The following is a 14,700-nucleotide window of genomic DNA, read 5'->3' as shown; positions in this document are numbered from 1 at the left end:
GGCCGAACCGTGGTGCTTGAGCTGTTGTGCAGTTTAAAAGATTTGAGTTGCACCATTACTACTAACTATAGATTTTGGTAAAGCGGCAAGCGCTCGGTCCTACATACTATGTCCTAATTTCTGTATGATATAATTCAAGCACATTTTTTTTTATAGATATTTGAAATTAGGTTCAACTAAGTAACATGAAACATATACATATATATTAAATCATATTTAAAGCAAAATATTAAGATCAAGAATGATTCAGATTTAAATTTAAACGAAGCACAATGAAGAAGAAATTGAAGAATTGTATGTGTACATTAAGTGTTATGTAATGATTATGTTGTTACTTCATGGTTGTCCGACATATGAATGTCATATAAAATGTCAATATTTCTCAATAAAATAGTTTTTCAAAAAGAAAAAATTCTTAATTCAGAAAAAAATACATAAAAAACAAATTGTGCATAATTCTCATTCTATTTATAATGGTATGAGAACAATTCTAAAACTTTGTTGACACAATATAATAGATCAATTTTGTGCATTTTATTGAGACATTAAGCCAATTTCACTTTATTTCCTCCAATATTATCTCGATATATTTCGATGTGACTACGAGATTGTTTTTGTCTTTTTTTTTAGTCAAAGTGTCTAACCACTAATTCATAACATATATGATGGTAGCATAGAAAACTCCTCGTCCATGAAATCTAAATGGTTATATTATTAGATGAGATATTGAATAAGACAAATACTTTGACATATATTTGAATGATATCTCATATGCATATCTTAATTACATTATTCGTATCTCTTCTCAAGATTTTTAAAATACAATAATTAAGTTTGTATATCGTTCCACGAGATATAAAATATTATAAAACAAAATAAACTCGATAGAAGAAAATTTATTTTGTTTCAATGAATAATATAATATTACGTTCTAAACGCAACAAATGAGATTGAAACTATATCATCCTCATGACATGATGCACGCAATCATTATTTCAAAGCTTCCAAAAAATGACGATGAAGATGACTTTCTTGAATTGCGTCAAATTAAATGAGGACACAATTTAAAGATATAACCATTTGAAGAGATTTCAAGTATTTTTCTCACAGTGATTGAGAAATAGTTGTTAAAAATTTGTTAACCTTATAGCTATATATTTATAATATTGATACTAAATATATAAAAATGATATCACAAATATCACAATATTTGAAGAAGGTGCAACACCATTCATTCGTTATGTTGTTGAAGAATATATAAGTTATACATACTTTTAGTCACAGTGAAAACTTATCATGAATAAAAGCATTTTTTCTTAGTTGTTATAGTTGATGATTGTCAAAAGCTGAAAAATCATTTAACAATAAAAAAATAGCCAGAAAAATAAGATTATCAGATAAAAACAATGTAGAAAACCGAAAAAATGTCGTGATAAAGAAGCAAACTATGAGCATGTCAGATCCCGGATAAGGATTGTAAATAACATAATATATGTTAAAGACGATCAGATATTTGCTGAGCATATCAAAATAGTTATATGCATATTATAACAAACTACGACAAAGAGTTGTTGAGTTCTCAAAATCAACCAAGAAGAATATTTGAAAGTGTGTCAAGTGGATAAGATAATTTCTCTTATTCATATACCGTCTATGGTCATGATTTTTTTATTTTTTTTGGCTTAGTTTATTTCAGTTGATAAATATTATTAGTCATGTTTTAATTCATTTAAATATTATCAAAATTTCGCACATATATTTTCAGCAGTTTAAGTTTTTACGTGCAACGCACGTGCATTTTTCTAGTATATGAAAATATATATAAAATGGTTACACTCTTTAGAGTGACTTAACTTTTGATATATGCTAAAAAAAACTTCTTTTATATGCATATATAAAATGGTTACACTCTTTAGAGTGACTTAACTTTTGATATATGCTAAAAAAAACTTCTTTTATATGCATATATACTTTCAAAAATATCATTTCTATTTCAAAAAAAAAACCAAACTTCATATCTCACATTTCGCTTTACATCATATCTTCTTTCCATCATTTTAATTTTGTAAAAAAAAAAAAAAAAGCATTTTGCTCCACGTATCACACACATCACTTGTACCACAAACTTCTGATATGTTTAACGTGCACACATGTATAATAGATATTTGAATGTTAATTTATATTAATAATAATAATAAATAAATAAAATATACCACATGTCTTATTGTACGACACTTGAGGTTAATGTGAAACACACGACTCTATTCTGATTGTTGTAAGAAATAGGAAAATATGTAGCACATTTTGCCATTATTATTTTATAAAAACTCAGATCCCTACGATAAGGGGTTTGTTTTACGCTCAATTTTTTAAAACATAAGGTCTAAGTCATCGCGTATGGACACTGTTAATTAGCTGATTTGGTAACTGTCCAAATCTTCTCACAGATTGGATTTTGACTATTTATAAATAAATAAAAGACATGAAAAATCCAAGGCACTTTAGCCAGTGAGACTCGAGATTTAGATTCGGCTTGCTAATGATCACCACGAATTATGTATTATTATTATTAAATTAAAATTAAACATAAATCAGTTAGGTGTTGTACTGAAACAAATATATTACTTTTACTATATATTAATTAGTTATATTAAAACATGGAAAGTTGACTACCACTTTAATCAAGAGTTCAAATATCAAGTTATTAATTATAATAAGCTCGAATTATTTTTAAGTACTTAGACAATAATAATCATAATAAATATTCATATAAAGTAAAGTTGACCTAGCCACATGTCCTGGTGGAATTTACGACGAGACGAGAAAATAGATCAACACGTACACTTCAATTTTTACATAATATTAATTATCTTTTATACATAATCAGAAAGACATGACGACATCGTATCTGCTATCAAAGACATAATCTGCTGAACCGGAGATGAAAACCGGATCGCCTTCCAGCTCGCCGTCGCTTCTCTTCGCGAACCGGCCTTTCATTCTTGGCCTGCTCTCTGCGTACGCCTTCCGGGAAGCGTAGCGTATGGTCTTCTGGAATCTTCGATTCTTTCTCTTCTCCCTGTACCTCAACACCCTAGCTTCTCTGTCCAGTCCCAAAACCGGGAAACCTTGATTTCCGACCACTGAGTTGACGTTGCTCGGATAAGGGTACGATATATCCGACAGGGAGCTGCCGTCGGGGACAACACCCATGTCCATGGACGATGATGAAAACTGAAAGATGAAAAAAAAAAATCAATTATGACAGTTGACAATTTAACGAGGAAGAAAAAGGAAAAGAAAAGAATATTTTAATCTGCGCCGGGTGGTATAATTAAATTTACACTGTGACTGAGAGATGGGGTCGTGTAGCTGTTGTTCAAGGGATCAATGTTGGATGTCGTGAAATCGATCTCGAATCGGTTCTCGGATGAGTAGTTTTGGAGTGAAAGAGCCGGCACCGGCGGTTTGGTGGTTGTTTGTACAGGGACAACACAGTCGCCGACAAGGTGTGACGGTATTGGCTGGGAGATCTCGAAATCCAGGAGCTGATCTGAGCCGGACAACAAGAATTCAATGGCTTTGGCGTCCGGCCTTTCGGCAGGAAGTTTTGTGGGTATCCACGAAGATGCGTTATTCAAAAAGTCGGCCTGTTCTACGCCGTTGGAGTTGTGGATGGGCACAAACGGCGCGGCGTCAGACTTCAAGACCACAGATTCGGCATTCTCGTAAAATGGTACCACCGGCGTTCGGTCGTGGCGGCAGGCGAGGGGGTTTGCAGAGTGTATATCGCGGTCGCATTCGGAACAAAGCACGGCGGCGTCGGCTTTACAGGCGAAGACAGCAGCGGCCTGCTCACACACCTCGCACATCCACACACGCTCGTGTTTCGTGTGGGAATTATGCAGCTTGGAATCGCAGGCGATACACAAGAAGGCTGAGTGAGGCCTGCAGAATAGCAGCGCCACCGCTGATTGGCAATAATCGCAGCTCCTGGACGGCGGGAAGTACTCGGTCCCCGATCCTCCTCCATCTCCATGCATGGACATTAATCCCAAATCAAAATCCTCTCTTTCTCTTCACTAGGAAAATGATGGTGATGAGTGAGCGTGAAATAGTGGATGTATGGGTGCCAGTAAGCAGTGTGTGTATCCATATCCGAGTCACAGAGGGGTCGACACGTGGATAAGATTTCAGCCACATAATTTTTTTTTAAGACAAAGCAGTTGTCAGTTATGGATACCGACGCAGGGCCCACAATTTGGTCATACTTTGAGATACTGTTTGGATTTATTTCTGTATATTTCTAAAAATATAATATTACATAATAAGAATATTTTTCTTATACATAAACACTATAGGACGACAATCATGCATGCATTTCCAAAGCAGATAATGGGAGTCAGTGTTTTGGTGGCATTTCTCAGATCTACGATCCCAACTTGCACGAATTACTGGGCCAACTCCACCACCTTCTGTTCTTTTCCCAAAAATATACAGGCATTTTTCAAAAATTATCAATCAAATTATTCTCTCGTACTCAAATATAAAGATTGTTTTTTTTTTTTTTAATTATCAGTCTAGCTACCACTATTTATTTTACTTTAATGATCACTAATTTATTAATTTAATTTTGAAATTGTTATTAATTCTTATATTTATTGATTTTTGTCGAGAACGGAAGAACCCAAGCTAATGCTCAAATGGGTCAAAGAAGAATTGTATTTCAGTTGGTTGAAAAGTTTTAGTATTAGATGAGTTTCTGAGGTAAGTCTCGTGTTTGATGGGATCGGAGGCATCGAATGTGGGCACTCATAAAACAAACTTGGAAATTACATGGATAGCGATGTAACGTAAAGGTCATTCGATTTGTTATAGATTGGATGATGGAAAAACCAGCAAACTACGGATGGAAACTTACCTTATTATTATCTTTAATTTGTAAATGTTGAGTCATGGAGTGGAGAGCTCGTGCTAACTTATTTGTTTTCCAACAGCAAGCTACGGTTTTGTTGAGAAGTAATTCAAACTTGACCAAGTCATTTATTAATTTTATTAGTTTCTAGATGGTTGGCTAGTGCCATAATAATCTCCTATTTAGTTGAGATATCTTAGGAAGTAGTTTTTATTTGTAAGCCTATATATAGGCACGTCATTTTCCTTTTGTATTTGTAATAAGAAAACAAGTGCAAATAAAGTGTCTTTGCTTTCATTCCTATTCTCAATTCCTATCAAAGTGGTATCAGAGCCAGGTTCGATTGTAACTGGGCGTGCTTATGGTAAACAACAATGTTGTGAACGTTTCTCAATTAGCAATTCCACTTTTCAAAGGTGAGTGCTATGAATTCTGGAGTATCAAAATGAAAACTTTGTTTAAATCTCAAGACTTGTGGGATTTAGTTGAAAATGGCTACTCTGAGGAGGATGAGGAAGCGAAGGTAAAGGAGAACAAGAAGAGGGATGCAAAAGCCTTGTTTTTTATTCAGCAGGCTATTCATGAGTCTATCTTTACTAAGATTTCAGCAGGAAACACTGCCAAAGAAGCCTGGACAACATTGCAGACATCCTTCCAAGGCTCCTCAAAAGTAATCACGGTAAAACTCCAATCTCTTCGTCGTGATTTTGAAACCTTACAAATGAAAAATGGAGAATCGGTACAAAACTACTTGACAAGGGTAGATACTGTTGTTAATCAAATGAGGTCCTATGGAGAGGAAATCAAAGACCAAATCGTTGTTGCAAAGGTACTGAGGAGTTTGAATTCAAAGTTTGATTATAAAGTAGCTGCTATAGAGGAGTCTAAAGACTTGATAACTTACTCATTTGATGAGTTAATGGGATCTCTACAATCCCATGAAGTAAGACTGAAGAAATATGAACCAGATGAAGAAAATGCCTTTCATGTGAAGGGAGAAATGTCCAGCAGAGGACGTGACAGAGGAGGCTATCGTGGAAGAGACAGAGGAAGTGAAAACAACAAAAGCAATATCCAATGCTATTATTGCCAACAATATGGACATGTACAAGCTAATTGTTGGAAAAGAGAAAAAGATATACAAGCAAATTGTGCTCTTCAGGAAGAGGAAGAAGAGGAGGCTAAGTTGCTTATGGCCTATCATGATGATGCAAAGATCATGAGTGATATTTGGTGTTTAGACAGTGGATGCTCTAATCACATGACTAATGAAAAGTCTTTATTCAAGGAACTTGATGATTCTTACAAGTTGAGGGTAAGAATCTGTAGTGACCCGTTCCAGAATCACCTACTAATCAAGAACTAAGCATGCAACTAACTTAATTAATAATAATCAGAGATAATTGCGGAAAAGGCCAACAAACGATAGTTATACAACCCAATCGAAAAATCCAGAACAACTCAACTAAACTGAAATATACGGTACAACCATATCGAAACAAAAAGATACCGAAGAACTAAACCAACCAGCTACTCAACGTCCTCCTCCTCCTCCTCCTGAGCTGTCCAACCTGAGGCCTGCCCCGTGGGAATGGGGTGTCCAAGATAAACAAAACCGAGGACGTGAGCGATAAGAACGCCCAGTACAAAAGCATGAGTATACAAACCTATATGAAATGCACATGCTATGATATGATACCAGGGTAGTCAAGAAACAGGAGTAACAAAGGATCTCAAAATGCTCGGTCTAGAGGCGCCAAGTGGATAGTGCCGCGCGGTACTCCTCTGGGTCACTGCATCCACTACAAGAACAGACGTGGACCAAAAATGTCCCGGATCACCGAAGCCCTCCCGACCCGTCGGCCACTGTGTACTCTCGGTGTCCATGCGTCCACAAGACAAGACAGGGCTGAGCGGCCCCACAAGATATAGCTTATCTCGAAAGAGATACAGCTCAACAGTAAAGGCTATCTCGAAGGAGATACGGCTCAACATGAAATGCAACATGCATCATAAAACGTGACATAATAGCATGCATCATATGACATATATCAATGCACCACATAATCATGCAACACATATAAGGATGTATACTCGACCAGGATATCTCGGATAGTACTTTCGTACCTCAAACCAGCAGATCCTAACAATCAGTCCTAGACTCACGCCTGCGTCCGCAGTCAGCCCACTGGTGCCGCTAGCTCCAAACTAGAGCACAGCTCCGCTACAACACTAGTAGCTCCCCGCTAGTACCCGAACCTCGGAAAAAGACTAGAACCTGTCAGAAACGACTGAAATGCTCTGGAACACTCTGAAATGGCGAGTCACAAATGAAGCCTCGCGCCTCTGTTTATAGCCAACGTTCGGACGCTCCGAACCACTTCGTACGATCCGATCCGGTACACTTCGGACGGTCCGAACCCTGATCGGACGATCCGAACCTTGCATGACTTCCACGAGTACAGCCACCTGTCTCGGACGATCCGAACCCCGATCGGACGATCCGAACTCTTCCACGTGTCCAGAACCCTTCCACGTGTCCAGCCACCTGTCTCGGACGGTCCGAACCCACTTCGGATGATCCGAACCCTCTTCGGACGATCCGAACCTGGTTCGGTCCTTCCGATCCCACCGAAAATATAATTAATCCAATAATTAACTCAAATTAGGTATCGGGATACTACATTCTCCCCCCCTTAAAAAGATTTCGTCCTCGAAATCAAGTTTAGAGGATGAACAAAAAGGAGCAACAACCTTGTTATTATATCTCAATTGTTGTTGAATACAACTGATATTTCGATTACAACTGCAAACACAAACATATACAAAGCATAACTCAAAAGAGCTCTGGATGCTCCGAACGCATACGACTCTCTAGCTCCCAAGTGGCTTCTTCAGTGCCTCTGCGCTGCCACTGAACTAAGACAAGAGGAATGATCTTATTCCGCAACACCTTGTCTTTGCGATCTAGAATCCGAACTGGTCGTTCCACATAAGACAAATCCGAATTTAGTTGAACTTCAGAGGGATGCAAGATGTGAGACTCATCTGCTACATATCGTCTCAACAAAGATACGTGGAACACATCATGAATCCCAGACAGATACGGAGGTAATGCTAACCTGTAAGCCAAATCTCCCACACATTCCAGAATCTCAAAAGGACCAATAAATCTCGGAGATAGCTTACCCTTGAGACCAAATCTCAAAATCCTGCGAAAAGGCGAAACTCGGAGAAACACTTTCTCACCTGGCTGAAAATAAAGAGGTCGCCGCTTGGTGTTTGCATAACTAGCCTGTCGATCCTGAGCGATCTTAATCCGTTTCTTGATTACTGCAACCTTATCAATAGCCTGCTGGACTAACTCCGGTCCCTCAACATGTCGTTCCCCAACTTCATCCCAAAATAATGGAGTACGACAACGTCGCCCATACAACGCCTCAAATGGTGCCATACCAATACTACGATGATAGCTGTTGTTGTACGCGAACTCAATCAAAGGCAAATGATCCTGCCAAGCGGTTCCGAAATCCATCACACAAGCTCGCATCATATCCTCAAGTGTACGGATAGTCCTCTCCGTCTGACCGTCGGTCTCTGGATGATAAGCCGTACTCAAACTTAATGAAGTGCCCAATGCTGCCTGGAAACTACCCCAAAATCGTGAGGTAAAACGAGGATCTCTGTCACTGACAATACTAACTGGCACCCCATGCAAACGTACAATCTCTTGAATGTACAATCGAGCCATACGATCGAAAGTGAAATCACGGTTATATGGCAGAAAATGAGCAGACTTGGTGAGTCGATCCACCACTACCCAAATAGCATCACTATTCCTTGAAGACAATGGTAAGTGAGTAATGAAATCCATCGCGATATGCTCCCACTTCCATTCGGGAATAGGTAAGTTCAGCAATAATCCTCCCGGTCGACGGTGCTCTGCCTTAACCTGCTGACAAACAAGACACTTGGAAGCAAACTGATAAACGCTGCGCTTCATCCCTTTCCACCAAAATCGTGTCCTCAAATCTTTATACATCTTGTTGCTTCCTGGATGGACACTCAACTTGCTTCGATGAGCCTGAGCCAAGATCTCTTCCCTCAAAGTATCATCCTCTGGTACCACAACCCGATTAGACAAACACAGAAGACCATTAGACTGATAATGGAAATTGCTATCTCCACCAACCAATCGGGCTAATCTCTGAGTCTTGAGATCAGATATCTGTGCATCTCGAATCCGAGCGAACAAAGCTGGCTCAGATAAAATGGTAGCAACACGAATGCTCTCCATACCTTTCCGATGTTTGAAATTAAATCCCAATGAACAACAATCCTGGATAGTACTAATCATAGCACTGGTCTGAAGTGCAGAAATTCTTACCTTGCGACTAAGAGCATCGGCTGTAAGATTCGCTGAACCTGGATGGTATTTGATCTCGCAGTCATAATCTTTCAGTAGATCCATCCAACGACGTTGTCTCATGTTCAACTCAGCCTGAGTGAACAGATACTTCAGACTCTTATGATCAGTGAAAATTTCAAACTTAACCCCGTACAAGTAATGACGCCAGATCTTTAGCGCGAACACAATAGCAGCTAATTCTAGATCATGAATAGGATACTTTTCCTCGTGAGGTTTTAACTGCCTGGATGCGTAAGCGATCACATGATCATTCTGCGTCAACACACACCCTAAGCCTTGAAAAGAGGCATCGGTGTAAACACTGAAACCATCAGATCCTGACGGTAACGCCAAAACAGGTGCAGAAGTCAGAAGTCGACGAAGCTCTCTGAAACTATCTTCGCACTCAGATGACCACTCAAATGGAACATCCTTCCGAGTAAGTTGCGTCAATGGTCTAGCTACCTGAGAGAAATTCACGATGAAGCGACGATAATACCCTGCTAGACCTAGAAAACTACGGATCTCAGCCACCGTCGTAGGACGTGACCAATTCAGCACTGCTTCGATCTTGCTGGGATCCACAGAAATTCCTTCCTTGGAAATCACATGACCAAGGAATACTACGCGATCAATCCAGAACTCGCACTTACTCAGCTTAGCATACAATTGCTTCTCGCGAAGAATCTGCAACACAATCCTCAAGTGCTGGATATGCTCTTCCACACTGTGAGAATAAATCAAGATATCGTCGATGAAAACCACAACAAACTGATCTAGAAAATCCCGAAAGACTCGATTCATCAGATCCATGAACACCGCTGGCGCATTCGTCAATCCAAATGGCATAACTAGAAATTCGTAATGCCCATATCGAGTACGAAATGCAGTCTTGGAAATATCATCATCTCTAACTCTCATCTGATGATAACCCGATCGCAAGTCAATCTTGGAGTAAACAGAGGTACCCTGAAGCTGATCGAACAAGTCATCAATACGAGGTAATGGATACTTGTTTTTGATCGTCACACGATTCAGCTGGCGATAATCAATGCACAATCGCATAGATCCATCTTTCTTCTTGACAAACAAGACTGGAGCTCCCCAAGGTGAAACACTTGGGCGAATATAACCTTTATCAAGAAGATCCTGCAATTGCTGCTTCAATTCTCTCATCTCTGACGGAGCAAGACGATAGGGGGCACGAGAAATCGGTGCAGTCCCTGGCATTAACTCAATGCCAAATTCCACCTCTCTAACCGGAGGAAAACCAGGAATCTCATCTGGGAAGACATCAGGAAATTCACAAACCACTGTAATATCCTCTATACCAACACTACCTGTGGACGAATCAATCGCATAGATGAGGTAGCCTTCCCCGCCCGACTCTAAAGCACGACAGGCTTTCAGAGCAGATACCACTGGCATCGGAGGTCGCGCTCCCTCACCATAGAAAAACCAACTAGAGCTCTCAGTCGTACGAAACTGAACAAGCTTCTGGTAACAATCCACGGTAGCTCGGTAAGTAGTCAATAGGTCTATACCTAGAATACAATCAAAATCTTCCATCTCCAAGATCATAAGATTCGCAATCAATTCGTTACCCTCAAAATCTAAGGGACAACCCATCACTAGACGCTTTGCTAACACCGAATGACCCATCGGGGTAGAAACGGAAAGAATGACGTCTAGAGAAACATACGGTAACTTATGACGCTTAACAAATCGTGCAGAAATGAATGAATGCGATGCTCCGGTATCAATAAGAACAAAAGCAGGAATACCGCATAAACAGAAAGTACCTGCTATGACTCTCTCTGTCTCATCTGCAGCCTGATCCTGGTTTAACGCAAAAACCTGACCTTGGGCACGAGGTCGAAGATTTGAACTACCCACTGCCTGACCCTGCCTCCTCTGCTGAACAGTCGTCTGAGATCCGGAACCAGATCCTGCTCCACCCCGCAACTGAGGACAATTCTTCTTGAGATGACCCATCTCTCCGCACTGAAAACAAGCTCCCGCGGCTGATCGGCATTGCTCCGATGGATGGTTCTTCCCACAATGCACACAAGAAACTTTCTTCTTACCAAAGCGGAAAACACCGCTAGACCGTGATCCAGATCCAGAAGAAGAAGAACCAGATTTCTTGAAAGACTGAGATCGAGGGCTCAAAGTACTCGGAGGTCTGGAAGAAAGAATAGCCCTACCACGTTGGAGACTGATCTCTGCCTGGCGACACCGGTTCACTAATCCATCATACGAAGTAGGATTATCACAGACAGTGACTCGATCAAAAATCTCCTGGTTAAGACCCTGGAGGAAATGGTCATACTTGGCCTCAGAACTGCCACTGATATGAGGGGCAAAAAGTAACAACTCCTTCTGCTGATATTCATCAACAGACATACTCCCCTGCTTAAGATTCAGGAGCTCAATCGTCTTTGCCTGGCGAAGGGCTGGAGGAAAATACAGCTGCATGAAAGCTGCACGGAAATCGACCCAAGTCACCCTACCCTGAGACTGGACTATCGGTGCAGAAGTCGATCGCCACCACTTGCGCGCACGGCCCTCGAGAAGAAAACTAAGGGTCTCCATCCTCTGCTCCTCGGTGCACTGGAATGCACGGAAACAACTCTCCATGCGCTCTAACCAATCCTCAGCATCATCGGGAGTCTTACCGCCGACTAAAGGCTTAGGCCCCATCTGAATGAAACGGTGCAAATCAAAACGCCTAGGACCATCCCGACGATGACGATGTTCACGATGACGCCTACGATCGTCCTGGTCACCCCAACGACCTACACTTCCCTGACTACTCTCATCACCAAAGTGGTCAGCCATCGCTACAAGATAGAATGGGGAAAATGGCAAAATGGTCAACGAAAATCCCAAAACAGAATCTATAACCCAAAATCGTAAGCATGCTCTGATACCATAAATGTAGTGACCCGTTCCAGAATCACCTACTAATCAAGAACTAAGCATGCAACTAACTTAATTAATAATAATCAGAGATAATTGCGGAAAAGGCCAACAAACGATAGTTATACAACCCAATCGAAAAATCCAGAACAACTCAACTAAACTGAAATATACGGTACAACCATATCGAAACAAAAAGATACCGAAGAACTAAACCAACCAGCTACTCAACGTCCTCCTCCTCCTCCTCCTGAGCTGTCCAACCTGAGGCCTGCCCCGTGGGAATGGGGTGTCCAAGATAAACAAAACCGAGGACGTGAGCGATAAGAACGCCCAGTACAAAAGCATGAGTATACAAACCTATATGAAATGCACATGCTATGATATGATACCAGGGTAGTCAAGAAACAGGAGTAACAAAGGATCTCAAAATGCTCAGTCTAGAGGCGCCAAGTGGATAGTGCCGCGCGGTACTCCTCTGGGTCACTGCATCCACTACAAGAACAGACGTGGACCAAAAATGTCCCGGATCACCGAAGCCCTCCCGACCCGTCGGCCACTGTGTACTCTCGGTGTCCATGCGTCCACAAGACAAGACAGGGCTGAGCGGCCCCACAAGATATAGCTTATCTCGAAAGAGATACAGCTCAACAGTAAAGGCTATCTCGAAGGAGATACGGCTCAACATGAAATGCAACATGCATCATAAAACGTGACATAATAGCATGCATCATATGACATATATCAATGCACCACATAATCATGCAACACATATAAGGATGTATACTCGACCAGGATATCTCGGATAGTACTTTCGTACCTCAAACCAGCAGATCCTAACAATCAGTCCTAGACTCACGCCTGCGTCCGCAGTCAGCCCACTGGTGCCGCTAGCTCCAAACTAGAGCACAGCTCCGCTACAACACTAGTAGCTCCCCGCTAGTGCCCGAACCTCGGAAAAAGACTAGAACCTGTCAGAAACGACTGAAATGCTCTGGAACACTCTGAAATGGCGAGTCACAAATGAAGCCTCGCGCCTCTATTTATAGCCAACGTTCGGACGCTCCGAACCACTTCGTACGATCCGATCCGGTACACTTCGGACGGTCCGAACCCTGATCGGACGATCCGAACCTTGCATGACTTCCACGAGTACAGCCACCTGTCTCGGACGATCCGAACCCCGATCGGACGATCCGAACTCTTCCACGTGTCCAGAACCCTTCCACGTGTCCAGCCACCTGTCTCGGACGGTCCGAACCCACTTCGGATGATCCGAACCCTCTTCGGACGATCCGAACCTGGTTCGGTCCTTCCGATCCCACCGAAAATATAATTAATCCAATAATTAACTCAAATTAGGTATCGGGATACTACAGAATCGGTGACAATAAGCAGATGCAAGTTGAAGGTAAAGGTACTGTGATAATAAAGAATGATCACGGTAATGTCAAGCTTCTCTATGATGTTTATTTCATTCCATCCTTGTCACATAATCTGTTGAGTGTTGGGCAGCTAATGGGAAGTGGTTTTTCTCTTTTGTTTGATGATAATTCTTGTGTGATTAGAAAAAAAACTTCTGGTCATGTTGTAGCTAATGTTTCTATGACTAGAAACAAATTATTTCCTCTTGAACTTTCTAGTGTAGAGAGTTATGCTCTTGCTGTTAAAGAAAAGGATGAATCCACACTATGGCACTTAAGGTATGGACATTTAAATGTCAAGGGTCTGAAATTGTTAAATGAAAAAGAAATGGTAAATGGGCTGCCTCAAATTGATTCACTTGAGTTGTGTGAAGGTTGTGTCTATGGAAAGCAAATCAAGCGTCTTTTTTCTGTAGCCAGGTCTTGGAGAGCATCTAAAACTCTTGAGTTAGTGCATGCTGACTTATGTGGTCCAATGGAAACTGAATCATTTAGCGGGAGCAAATATTTCTTACTCTTTACTGATGATTACAGCCGCATGAGTTGGGTATATTTTCAAGAACTCAAGTCAGAAACATTCTCAAATTTTAAGAAGTTTAAGGCATGTGTTGAGAAGCAAAGTGGCACACCGATTAAAGTGCTTCGAACTGATAGAGGTGGTGAGTTTTTATCTAAAGAATTCTCTTTATTCTGTGAAGAAAATGGCATTCACAGGGAATTGACGGCGCCTTATACACAGCAACAAAACGGTGTGGCAGAACGCAAGAACCACACGGTAGTAGAGATGGCAAGAATCATGTTGAAAGCCAAAAGTCTTCCGAATATATTTTGGGCAGAAGCAGTAGCCACATCAATTTATCTTCTAAATTTATCTCCCACAAAAGCTGTTCTGAATCAGATTCCTTATCAAGCATGGAAAGAAAGAAAGCCTTCGGTAAGCCACTTACGTATCTTTGGTTGTATCGCATATGTCTTAATTGATTCACACAATCGTCGTAAGCTTGATGATAAATCAGTAAAATGTATTTTTG

At 40.8% G+C, this 14,700-nt stretch overlaps 2 protein-coding genes across 2 annotated transcripts; one reads left to right on the top strand and one right to left on the bottom strand.

Moving 5' to 3' along the window:
- Positions 1 to 2,765: 2,765 nt before the first annotated feature.
- Positions 2,766 to 4,120, bottom strand: LOC140815769 (zinc finger protein CONSTANS-LIKE 5-like). The gene is made up of 2 exons (XM_073174798.1): positions 3,345 to 4,120; positions 2,766 to 3,234 (listed from the first exon to the last, which is right to left on the bottom strand). The coding sequence occupies exons 1-2, from the start codon at positions 4,047 to 4,049 to the stop codon at positions 2,884 to 2,886; spliced, it is 1,056 nt and encodes a 351-aa protein (XP_073030899.1). The 5' UTR covers positions 4,050 to 4,120; the 3' UTR covers positions 2,766 to 2,883.
- Positions 4,121 to 5,276: 1,156 nt separating this feature from the next.
- Positions 5,277 to 6,228, top strand: LOC140823090 (uncharacterized). Its single transcript, XM_073184218.1, has 2 exons — positions 5,277 to 6,148; positions 6,204 to 6,228. The coding sequence occupies exons 1-2, from the start codon at positions 5,277 to 5,279 to the stop codon at positions 6,226 to 6,228; spliced, it is 897 nt and encodes a 298-aa protein (XP_073040319.1).
- The last annotated feature ends 8,472 nt before the right edge of the window (positions 6,229 to 14,700 follow it).

The sequence above is a fragment of the Primulina eburnea genome, chromosome 2 (genome assembly GCF_022965805.1).
Source record: "Primulina eburnea isolate SZY01 chromosome 2, ASM2296580v1, whole genome shotgun sequence".
Lineage (NCBI taxonomy): Eukaryota > Viridiplantae > Streptophyta > Magnoliopsida > Lamiales > Gesneriaceae > Primulina > Primulina eburnea.
The sequence above is the reverse complement of the archived record's forward strand: the minus strand, read 5'-3'. Positions and strand labels throughout refer to the sequence as shown.